Genomic DNA, 12,313 nt, shown 5'->3' on the forward strand with positions numbered 1-12,313 from the left:
CTCCGCAAGAACAGCGAATGAGGCTCCTTCAGCCGTGGAAGGAGTTTCCCACAGCTCTTCTGGCCTCATGCTGAAGGGTTTGGCCAGCTGCTTCCTCGAGTCAGGTAAGGAAGTGTCTACGTTTAGAGACACTTCTTCCCAAACTTCACTTTTTTTGAAATCAGTTAAAGATTTATTACCACTGCTTTAAAACTTCTTTCTCCCCTCACAACTACAGAGGATGAGGGTCTGCCAAGTTACTTTATTAATGCCATGTGCCTCATTTGGAAATGACCTGTATATTTAAAATTTCCTTCTTGAGCTATGCTGCTTGTAAGAAATGGCACCGACACAGAAAGGTTGCACCTGCACCCTGGCAGCCACCCACAGCCAGTGGTGTCACTGGTCTTGTAGCAAAGCTGCCAAAGAGCTGCATCCTGCGTTAAACCAACAATGTCCAGAATAAGGTATTTAGTTTTTTTTTTTGTTGCAAAACGTTTTGAGAAGGCATGGCTGTAAGGGGCTGGAAAAGGTTGGGTTACAGTTTCCACATTATTTACAGGGGGTTTTGTTTGCTTGGTTTTGGTTGTTGTTGGTTTTTTTTTTCCTTTTTGATGGGACAGGAGAAGGTAACACTCGTTTCACCTGTCCATTAAACTCACAGGAAATGGTACTGCGCAAGATTTCATTTGGTTAGGCAGAAGTTGTAGCTGTGAATTTGATCTCATGAATCTCATCCCTGCTGGAACCTGTATCGAGAGAAAGTTTAGAGCATCCACCAAAGGGCTTGAGAAAAGGAGGAGTGCAGAATCTGAGCTGTTTTGCGGCTGCAGCACTTGGCCTTTTGGCAGCCTGGGTACGTGGAAGGTTTAATTAAGCAGTTCAGCAGCCACAGGTGCAGCTGAAAAAAACCAGCCCAGGCTGGTACCGCCAGCGCTCAAATGCCCGCAGCAAGTCAGAGCACAGAGTTTAACAAAGCTAAAAAGAAAAATCCTTCCACTTACCAGCAAGTTCTTCAGCCGCTAAGAGCAGGGTGGCCACAGACTGAATCAGTGCAATGCACTGCCCCAGGTGAGTGCGGTGATGAGCAAAGTACTGCTACAGCGATCCAAGACAAGGGAGAGGCACGAGCCCGGGCACGGGCGGGACAAGGGGCAGGCAGGGCCTGTCCAGCAGCCACAGCGCTGCCTTACAAGAGCCGGTGTCTCTCCCTAGGAGTGTGTTGGCAGGTTTTTTTGATTCTCTCCAAACTTGCATCTCCTCATCTGCATGTCCCATTCCCCAGTCAGCCCCCAAGTGTTGTTCCTAGGCGTTGAATGAAAATATCGGTGCACTCCTGCATCTTCTTGGGCGGAGGAGAAAACCAGGTAAATCACCCCTTCGACTTTTCCCCCCTTTGCCTTTCCCTGTGAAACCCGGTGCCGTGAGGTGCGGAAGCACCTGGACAGGTGTGTCCCCCCGCAGCCCTGCTCCACAGCTGCCTTATCCCAGTCCAGGACTCTCCCAGGAGCCAGCATCGTGCTGGCACTGCCGCAGCCCCATAGCACCCCGAGGGCAGAGGAGGGCTCTGTAGGCTCCGCAAGACCAGACCAGCTTCGCTGGGCCCCCAGCCCCGCTGTCCCAAAAACTCCTGCGCCTCTGGCTGGGTTGCCAGAGATGAGCATGCCAGGAGGAGGACGGGGAGGAATAAAGCCAGGCTGTGGCATTGTCCCATTCCCTCACCTTCGCTGAGTGGCCTGTCCCCTATTTATGAGGAAAAACTAGCCAGAAATACAGTGTGAGTAAGTCCTGTCTCTGAAGGGCTCAGGGTCCTGGTGCTTCTCTGGGATTGACAGCCGGCACTCCAGAGCAATTTAAAATTTTGTCTTTCTCTAAGAAACCTTCATAGAGTAAAGGTTTCTTGTCCTTTCTCGCCAGGTTTAAATGCTCCTCTGTTAGATTTGGAGCAGGAACCTCAAACAGGTTTTAAAGAAATTATTCTGAAATTCAGATGCTCAAAATGTTTCTTACTGCTCTTTAAACTTACTGGATCCCAGAGAGAAGCCATGATTCTGTACAGGGTCAGGTACTTGGCAGGACATGAAGGGAATCAAGGGCGTGTCTCTGCTTCACTGTTCATTAAATTATTCATGCAGATGGGAACAGATTCAGCTGCCGAGATGTCAGACAAATCCACCCTAGGAGAGTGGAGCATGGGTATCATCCTGCCTTCAGCCCAGCGCTTTGGTAAGCAACAAGTATCACTTACGTGCTCCTGGACGCTTCATTGCTGGTGTAGTACCACCGCTGGGCTTCACACCCTGTATAGCACGTGGGGAACCCCCCTGAAATGTGCTCCTGAAACCAAACATCTCAGGCTCAGCCCCAAACCCAGCCAACTCACCTTCCAGGGGATGGCTCTCTCCGCTTGGTTTTGGCAGGGACAGGTGTTGACAGGTCTGACCACGAGCTCTGAACACGCCTCCAGGTCCTGAAGACACAGCAAGCAAAGCTGCACCCTCTGTGATGAGGCTTAGGTGTGACACGGGTGGCAGACATCGAGGCTTACACAGGGTTTCCATGCCCAGCAGGTGGCCATTTACTCAGGGATTTTGTGAATCTAATTGCCACACGGCAGGGTGCCCAGTGGGGGCCAGGTGGTCTGGCTGGGAATTGCCGCTCTTTTTTGGAGTAACACATGATGGGCATTAAATGAGACTGTTAAGGCTGGCACAGTTGCACGCCAACACTGTCTGATGACCAGCTGTCCTTTGGGGATAAGGACTTCAGTGACCTGAAAGTGTAACACAGTTCCACGCACAAACGGTTAAATGAGATGCTTTCCAAGACAAATCATGACTTTATCACTGTGACAGGTGAGATGATGTATCGCCTTCCAGCAACCAGCGGACCCTGTTGCAGAGCAAGGGGGAGAAAGAGCTGATGTCAGACCACCCTGCACTTCTGAACTACCTTCCCGTGCTTCATGCACCCACCTCTCTGTATTTTATGCAGAGAGAAAGTCCAGGAGCACCACGTGATGGCCTCAGTTCTCTGCCAGACAGCCGGGCCTAGGGCAGGTGGCACAGTCGTACAATGTGAATATACCCCAGTGCTAGAGGGCAGAAAATAACGTGCAAAACTGGCTTTGGGTTTGTTATTTTTTGACAATGTGGAAAAGGGAAATTATTTGCACTGAAGAACAAAAAAAAAGCAACAACTTCTTGTGTCATTGTCAAGTTCAGCGCTTCATGCACATGAAGACAGAGGCGGTGTGGTCCAACGCCTCACGAGCAAAGCAAATCGAGTTTATTTAAACACGATGTCTCTGTGGGGTTAACTGCAGCACTGGAGTTAAAAGCGAAGCCAAGCCTCTCCATGCAAACCTTACCTGCCAGATGCAAAACCTCACCTGCACTGACCCTGATCCCACAGGCCTTCCCAGGAGGAGCTTAGGGCCGAAGGGAGAGCATGTACCAGTCCTGTCCTAACTATTTCTGTTAAGATACACAGCCCTTCGACAAACAGCTGCGTTACTGCAACAGCTGCGGTAGCGGCAGATGGAGCCCTGCCCGGCGAGAGGCGGCGGGCCCGGCATGACCGGCACGTACCCAGGGTCCCCAGAAAGCCACCTCCGAGCAGCGGGAGCAGCACGGCACCCAAGGGCACAGCTCCACGCCAGCAGTGTCAGCTGAGTGCGGGGCTGAAAAGTCAGTGGCTGGGCTAGTCCTACCGAAGCGTCATAAATCCAGCTGGGTCCGCTGGAAAAAAAGTAAATAAATCTTAAAATATAATTTTTTTAAGGTTGGTTTCTGGGTTGGTTTTTTTTGCTTCTTTCGTAATTCAGTTAATGGAGCACCTGGGGGATGAAGCCAGGGGTTTAAAAACTCTTACGTAACTAGAAAACTTATGCATGTCACATATTTGAAATTAAAATATTTTCATTTCTCTGGTACTTGCCGTGTTAATAGTAGTAGTTTATTGGATTGGATGTGGGGGGTTGGGGGGAATGTACTTACCGTAAATTTTTAAAGAGGCTTAACTTCACGCAGAGAGCGTGAGGCAGCTAAAGATGCCTTAGAAACCCCTTTCCCACCAGAGTGTCCCCCAAGTCCAAGCGGCCACCCTTGTCACTGGGGGTGGGGTGGGGGGATGTGCAGCCCACTGGGGTGCAGCTGCCTGTGCTCCAGCGGCAGGAGCGAGGCCTCGCGAGGGCGCTAGGGCGATACACAGACACGCGTGGGGCAGGCAGCATCTTTTCCGTATCGCTCCATCCAAGGCGCCGCTGGGGAAGGGGGGGGGGGGGGGATGCAGCGTGGGGCGTGGGGTGCGTGTGTAAAATAAGCCTTTTCCGCAAGATTTTCCGCTGGCCCCTGTGGAAATAAGCCAGGGAAAGGGGACATTAACGCTCGGCCGGAGTGTCGCTGGGGCAGTGGGGGGGCCGGGACCGGCGTCGCAGCAGCCCGCACGGTCCCGTCCCGTCCCGTCCCGTCCCCCCGGGGCCGGCCGCGGCCACCCTCCGCCGGGAGGCGGCAGCTCTCCGCGGCGGGAGCCCTGCCTCCGCGGCCGCGCACCCCACCCGCTCCCGCCCCCGGGTCCCCGGGGGTGCCGGGAACACTCGTTCCCCGTCATTGGGGCAGGAGGCGGGGCCGGCGCCGTATAAGAAGGGACCGAGCGGGCGTTTCGCTCCCAGGTCCAGAGACGCCTTGTCCCATCCCCGCCTCCCACCGCCGGGCGCGGCGTGACCCGAGCCCGGATCGGCCCCCTCGGCGAGGCGAGGCGAGGCGGCGGGACGGCAGCAGGAGCACCGGTACCGCCAGTCCCACCGCCGGCAGCAGCGGCAGCGCAGTAGCAGCGGCCCCGGCAGCGGCAGCGGCTCCGCTCCCCACCTGCCCGCGGCGGAGGCTGGAGCTGCGATCGCCGCGGAGCGGCGGCTGGTGCCCGCGGCCCGGAGCCCCTGCGCCGCGGCCGTGCGGCGCCGCGTCCCGCTCGCCGATGAGCGCCGCCACTCTCTACAGCCTGGAGTCCCCGGCATGTTATAAGAGCTGGTGCCTGGAGCCCGCCAACTTCTACGACGCCAAGGTGGGCAGCGGCGGCGGGCCGGGTCCCGCCTGCAAGCCGGGGGGCCGCGGCGGCTGCGGGATGAGCGGCGAGGAGGCGGGGGGCGGCCTGGGGGGCAGCGGCACCAACCTGGCGGAGCTGAGCGCCGCCGCCCCGGCCATGTACGAGGACGAGAGCGCCATCGACTTCAGCTCCTACATTGACTCCATGTCGGCCGTGCCCAACCTGGAGCTCTGCAACGACGAGCTCTTCGCCGACCTCTTCAACAGCAACCACAAGCCCGAGCGGGGCGGGGACTACGGCGAGTACTTGCCGCCGGGCGGCGGCGCCGGCCGCGACCCCGCCAAGGACCTCGGCGCTGCCATGACCACCCTGCTGGGCGCCGAGCCCCGCACCGCCTCCTCCTCCTCCTCCTCCTCCTCCTCTTCCTCCTCCTCCTCCTCCTCCCGCGGCGCCCTGAAGCAGGAGCCGGACTGGAGCGACAGCGACCTCTCCTCCTCGCTGCTGCCCTCGCAGATCGCCACCTGCGCCCAGACCATCATGAACCTGAGCGGGCAGCCCACGCCGCCCACCTCCCCCGAGCCGCCGGGCAGCAGCTCCCCCTCCAGCTGCAGCACCCGCTCCCCGGGCCCCGGCGGCCCCGGCTCGGCGCAGGGCGCCCCGCCACCGCCGGCCGCCGGCGGGAAGGAGCGCGGCGGCAAGAAGTGCGTGGACAGGTTTAGCCCCGAGTACCGGCAGCGCCGGGAGCGCAACAACATCGCGGTGCGCAAGAGCCGCGACAAGGCGAAGCGGCGCAACCAGGAGATGCAGCAGAAGCTGCTGGAGCTCTCGGCCGAGAACGAGAAGCTGCACAAGAAGATCGAGCAACTCACCCGAGACTTGACCAGCCTCCGGCACTTCTTCAAGCAGCTGCCCAGCGCCTCCTTCCTGCAGCCCGGCTCGGGCACCGACTGCCGGTAACCGGGGGGGAGCGGGACGGAGAGACGGACTCCGGGAGACCGTGGATAAATACCTCAGAGGGCCGAGCCGTGGCCGGGCCGAGCCCTGACGAGCCGTGGCCGGGACGGGCCGCGGCGCCCCGGGCCGGGCCGGGCGCGGGGGAGGAGGCGCGGAGCCGCGGCGGGACCTGCCGGCGCTCGCTGAGCGTTGTAGCGGCGTGGGGCGATGCCTGGGTCTTTCACCACGAAACTTGCAAAAAAAAAAAAAAAAAAAAAAGAAAAAGCTAAATATTATTTTTTTCTTCTCTCCCCTTAAATTATTTTTGTAATGGTAGTTTTCGTCTTTTCTACATTTTACTCCTACCGACGCAGCTATGGTACATCTGTTAAAATGATTCAACCCCCCATGTATTTTAGACAGCCTATAGGATGAAAAAAAAAACCCCAAGACTGAGCATGCTCGACCTTTTATATCAATTTTTACAGCATTTCTAAGAATAAAAACCCCCAGCATTTTAAATCAACCCTGCTCTCGTTTGCTCTGTCTCTGGAAGGCGGCGGGGCCGTCGCGGCTCCCGCAGGCGCCGCCAGCCCGGGCCGCGGGGGCGGGGGGGCTCGGCGCTGCGGACAGGCCGGCGGCGAGCGGCGCTGCGGTTCGGTTGGGGTTTTTTTTCCTGAAGCAGCCTAAGGGCGATGAGGGAATAACTCAGACTCTCGCACGTGGTCGTTGCAAGAAAGTCTGCGCTCCGCGGAGCTGCTCCGTCGCTGCGCCGAAACGCTGAGTCAGTTGTCGCCGCTGAGCTCGCTGCTGGCGCCGGGCAGCGGCTGCACGGCAAGAGGGGCTGCTCGTCGGCCGGCACCTTCCAGAAACCTTGTAAGTATACATGGACACAAAACCCGTTAGTTAAAATTCCTGTTAAAAAAGAAAACCGCCCTGGGAAGTGGTTACCATTCCAGCCAATGCAAAACTGCACCTACACTGGCAACGGGCTCCACAGCCTGAACCAGCCGTAGTCCCGCTGGAGATGCTCTTGCAGCCATGCAGTGCAGCCCGCTGCAGGCTAACGGGGTGCAGGAGCTGGCCACTTCCACTGATCGCGGCTAGTGAAAGCGAGAGCAGGCAACCGCCCTGATCACTGCCTGGGTGAATGTGTTCTGGAAGGTAAAGCAACTTGTCCAGATTTTGTGCGCGCACAAAGATGATGGCACCTGTAGGGCACTGGTGGGAAAATGGTGTGACACCATGGTGTGGCATGGTGAGCACATCCAACAGCCAGCACTTTCCAAGAGAGAGGCACCTTGCTGGTTTCAAAGGGGCCACCCTGGTCACACACAGGGCAGTACCCTCTGCGCAGGAATGGGCTGACGTCCCCTTTTTCCTTACAGAGAGGCAGGTAAGGGACTTGAAACACTTCAGGAGGAGGGGGGAAATCGGGGGGATTCAAAAGCTGGGTCATTCCTTTCGTAATCGTGAAGTAGCTTAAGACCTTCCAGTATCTGCCTCAGTTGTGGGAGCAATCAGTGTAGCAACAAGTTTGCTGTTCCTTTATGGCTGGGTAGCCACATACTGGACCTGTGCGAAACCATTAATTCCTCTTCCTCTAACCTGTAAGGGTTTCTGAATACCATGAAAGGGGAAGGGGAAAAAAAAAATCTAATCTCTGACTGAGCTATTACGTTAATTCTTGCATCTCAAACAATGCGCACACAGGAAGATTCTGATATTATTTATCAGATCTGTAATCCATGTCTCTGTACAGTCAGGGTGAGAACAGTTAACGTGGCCTACAAAGCAGTTTGCTCTTACCCACTTCGTGGGAAGCTACAGATAACACAGTGCTTCTATGCTGAGAGACCAATTAGCTGTAAAACATTAACGCTTCCAAATAGAAGCTTTGTTCAAATCTCTGTCTTTGTAACATTTATTGCAAGGCAATAACACGTTACAACTCCGAACTTGCACACAGGGCAGTGGTCACTGCCTGTAGTAAGGTATTTATTTCAGAAATACTAGTAAAATATTTTCCATGGACACATAATAAATACACTATTATACAAAAAATTAATAACCATTCAAAACTTCCAGAACAAGTTGTTTTACATGCATAAACAGAAAAGACGGTAAAGAACTGCACACTTAAATTCTAAACTGATCCAAAAAAGAGCTCAGAAAGTTGAACAGGACTTTTATACAGATTTTTTTTCAGCATTAGCACAATGTGCTTTGCAAATCACAGTTTTAATAAACTATCTTAATGCTTATCACACTTGCATTATACATTATCTGCGGCACTAGTTAACAGATAACCACATTACAAAGTCCACAGATACTATAGTAGCTGACTAAGGTTCGACTTGGTGTCTTGCTGCTGCTTCCAGAAGAACAATTTCCTCCAGTGCAACACAGTTGGGGTGGCTGGTTACGGAGTGGACGTAGCAGTTCAATAACCCCACCTCCTTTCCCAGCACGCTCTGCACCTCATAACTCTGCAGCGATAAAAGCATGTTGATTAAAACAAACAGTCCTGGACATTCTGTTCTAAGCAGCATTCAGCTGGGAAGATGCGGGGTGTAAGGTCCTCTTCCAACAGACAACTTTTTTTAAGGACTCAAGAAGAAAGGTGCATTAGAACTGGTGGAAGGAATGAATGCATTAGATTTTCAATAATTAGATCTCCTGCTTAATGCACTGCTTCCCTACCAGGCTTTTAAAAATGAGCTGTTTAAAAAAACCAAAAAAAGCCACTGTGACTTTGAGCTCAATTTTGCTGAAGCATAACCTGTATGTGTTCCCTTTATCTAGCTTTCTGACACCTGGAGATTTCACATGCGCTAGCAATTTGTGAATTGTGAAACATACAATATATCAATCACCTTAGCTAACAGATCCACGGCAGGAAAAAATATGTTGTACCTCTTTTTACACCCTCCTTTTAAATTTGTGTTGTATCATGCATCCTTTATGATCACCAGTCTTTTCTGTTTAATGATCCAACTGGCGGTTTACCCATGAGTTGTGCCTGAGCGAATTTGTAGAATGCATTCTGCGTGGAGGAAGGGATGCGTGGCTGGGATGATTTCTCCAAAAGGAGAGAGCACGTTAACAGAAGAACTGGTAACACTGATAACTGATACCTTGCTTGAGAGGGTATCTACCTCAGATGGCAGATTTACATCCATTTCTTTCCTCGATGGGACTGGCCTATGACCACCCTCTGACCACCGCCCTGCTTTCACCTGGGTTGTGCATTTGTACAGGTATGTGATACCCACGTCTATTGCCTGGTTCAAGGTATAAAGAACGCCCCTTTTTTCCCCCCTACATTATTTTTACCCCAGACCAGGACTGCCATCCAATTCACCACGCAGCTGCACAAACAGCTATACTGGTGTAACAGAAGGGCTGCCACAAGGTAAGGAACGAGTGGCCAGGGCCAGTGATGGCCACAACCAGCCTCCCTGCAAAAAGAAAAGCTACAGCCTTAGAAACTTCAGCAGCACTGGCAAAAAAATGCTACCTCAGGTGGTATTGCTTGTAATTACTCTTTGTTGAGATGTGCTGCTTTTTAAAATGCAGCAGTTCAGAGATGGAAATGCTTATGGAAAAAAAAAAATATTGCTGCATTTCAGCTAGGGAAAAACGTAATTTTTTTCAGTTGACAGACTTCTAAATACTAGCATTATAAATATCGAAAATTTAAAAAGAGGTTGTTTGATTCTAGTAACTTGAAAAAGAACTAGGTTTTCTCAGTCTGTAACCACACCAGACATCCTGTAAACTTAGCAAGACTTAACTGCTATTAAAAGAGCAAAATATTTGGAAACTTTCTTGTATCTCTTTGCTTAAATGAAATACACACTCTCCAGCATAAGAAAAATAATTTACAATTTCAGAGCAACATTCCACTTTAAATGTTATCCATAAATCCCACTAAAACTGTGAGGCACATAATAGCAAAATGCTAGAAGACTATATAAGACAGAGAAAGCAAAATGACCCGAATACGTGTCACCTAACTGAAGATATTTAACAGGAATGATAAAAAAGACAATGAGCTGACCTTTGCTCCCTTCCACGTGCAATGGAGAGGAGGGGATCTCAGGATCCTAACCAGACTTAATTACCCTCAGAAGGTGCCTGCTTCGCTGCTGACCATCCAGCAGCCAATGCCAGCCAGGCACCTATCCACTGCCTACCTCACCTGTGATAAATCTGGGTCACTGTGCCAAATGTCAGGGTTCTTCTATTATCTCAGATTAAAGGAATAACTACTTCACGATTACATAAACTGTGCTTTAGCCCATGGATCCCCGTGGCTTACGTGCGTTTCATTCATACGAAGTATTACCTTGCATGCGTTTTGCAAATTTCACTACCATTACCGCCTGCCAGTAGTTTCATGGTTGTGCTGTTAGATGGTAGTTATGGTTTACAGGGTTTAGAAGACCAGCCCCAAAAGGTGGGCTGCTTGGACTGTATCTTTGCCACCTTTGGATCCACAGCCAGAAATCTGAGCAAAGCCCATCCCTGCCCGTCACAGCTCTGAAAGTCTGGACATAGTGCCATTTGCAGATAGCTCTGCAGATCAGCAGCTGAGCTAAAGCTGTCTACACATTGCATCTGTGGCATCCCACTTCGGAAAAGGAGGGTGTCAGCCTGATGACAGTCATGCAATAGCAGGGCATCAGCAGGTGGAAGGTGTGATTACCAAAGGGTCCAGCCCACTCAAATCCCAGGCTGGACATGAGAAAAAAAATCATTATTTCCAGTGAAATCTCCTACTGCTCCTAGTGCAGCTCTGAAATGAACTGCCTGGAAAGGCAGAATCTACGTTCTTGGAGGTTTTCAGGACCCTGCCAGCCAGAGTCAGAGCTGACCTGCGCACTGGCACTAGCCCAGTGTGAGTGGTAGGTCAGATGACCTCCAGGAATCTCTTTCATTTCTATGATTCAAGTATCTTCCCACCTGATTCACGCCCCCTGTACTCTACCTCTACAGTAAGTTACGTAGTTCAACTTTCTTTCACCAACATTCATTATACCTACCCCATCCTCAGTGGCACAGGGCATCAGGAGAGAAGAGATCGTCCTTTGTAACAGCTGGAATGAGAAAATTAACAGGTTTTGTTCATGACAAAAATCTTATGAATGCAAAGATGTTCTGTTCACAGGTTAAAACAGTCACATTGATCAAGGATTTATCATTTTAATATAGAACGGTTTTGTTTCTCTTGCCAAGAAAGCAGAAGAGAGGTGACACAAAAGACTTTCAGAATGGGACTCCAAAAATACACATTCCTTCTAGGCTGTGGAGGCTGAGGTTTCCCAAAGCCAAGCCCTTCAGCTGCACGATAAAACAGTTTGCAAACCTCAGGGTGAACTCAACGACTGTATTATATGAGTAAGATCTGGGAACTAGGTTCTTAGTTGAATGAAACGGAAGTTTACTATCAGGTTAAATTATGGGATACTCTTACATCTTTTACTTTTTCTTCTGACAGAGCTGTCTATAAAAGTGCGGCTTATAGCACCTATGTGTCTACATATCTGGCCTCACTACACTCAAAGCACCGAAGCTCATTTTGTGCCATACCTTTACTTTTACTGTACTTTGAGATCGGGATGGACAACTCAAGAAGACTTCCAGCTGCATTTTCAAAACCGGTGAAATGACAACTTCAGAGCACTGGTTGCAAAATAGCACTCCTCTGAAACACGCAAATAATGATGGAAAAACATAAAGAAATGGAAAAGCTGTCAGTTGTAAATCAAAACAGAAAACCTCAGCTATCTTATTCTCTTAAATTTGCTAGTAGACTTTTAGTAGGAAAGCCCTAGTAGGGATTCAGTTGATAACAGCAAGTAGAGCTCTTCTGTTGGTAAAGTAACTCTCTTGGAGGACCTAAACTCTTCTAGCAAAAGGATCTTCCTTTTACAAATTTTGGCAACATGGGGGGAGGTTGATATTTATAGTCACCCCACTTAAGCAAAAATTAATCTCATAACCTTCTAAAAGTTACGACAAAAGAAAATTTGTAGTGCAGATTTGGCCCAAGTGACTTATTGATTTAGGCTGTCGTTCAGCAAACATTCAACATTTTCAGCACACACTTAAGTCATATGCATAAAATTAAGCTCAGCTACATGAACTTGTTGGAATAACTTCCTAAACAAATATTGATGCTACATAGTTCTCCAAATGAAGCAAAAATATCCTTCACAGTAGAGATTTATTTTCTTCTATTGAACTACATTACTTTGTGAACATACAGACATCCTTATCTTTTGCATGATAGTATAAAATAGGACAACTGTTTTGTTTAAAAATTTTCAGCCTTTTTTCCCTGGAGGCTATA

At 50.8% G+C, this 12,313-nt stretch overlaps 2 protein-coding genes across 4 annotated transcripts in view; one reads left to right on the forward strand and one right to left on the reverse strand.

Annotated features, from left to right (window-relative positions):
- Positions 1-4,953: 4,953 nt before the first annotated feature.
- On the forward strand, positions 4,954-6,481 carry CEBPD (CCAAT enhancer binding protein delta; the record flags this gene model as incomplete). The annotated part of the gene is made up of 1 exon (XM_080381513.1): positions 4,954-6,481. The coding sequence occupies one exon, from the start codon at positions 4,954-4,956 to the stop codon at positions 5,977-5,979; it is 1,026 nt and encodes a 341-aa protein (XP_080237639.1). The 3' UTR covers positions 5,980-6,481.
- A 1,435-nt stretch (positions 6,482-7,916) lies between these two features.
- The window catches only part of SPIDR (scaffold protein involved in DNA repair), a 209,168-nt gene continuing 204,771 nt past the window's right edge, over positions 7,917-12,313 (reverse strand). For 2 of the 3 annotated variants that reach the window (XM_080381474.1, XM_080381472.1), the window contains 3 exons: positions 11,551-11,665; positions 11,004-11,057; positions 7,917-8,444 (listed from right to left, as the gene is read on the reverse strand). In XM_080381474.1, coding sequence (XP_080237600.1) covers positions 8,301-8,444; positions 11,004-11,057; positions 11,551-11,665 — 313 coding nt within the window. In that variant the 3' untranslated portion in view covers positions 7,917-8,300. Of the gene's footprint in view, positions 8,590-11,003; positions 11,058-11,550; positions 11,666-12,313 lie in introns of all 3 variants that reach the window. The other variant, XM_080381473.1, reaches the window with a different exon arrangement.

This window comes from Falco punctatus (assembly GCF_963210335.1).
Source record: "Falco punctatus genome assembly, chromosome: 3".
Lineage (NCBI taxonomy): Eukaryota > Metazoa > Chordata > Aves > Falconiformes > Falconidae > Falco > Falco punctatus.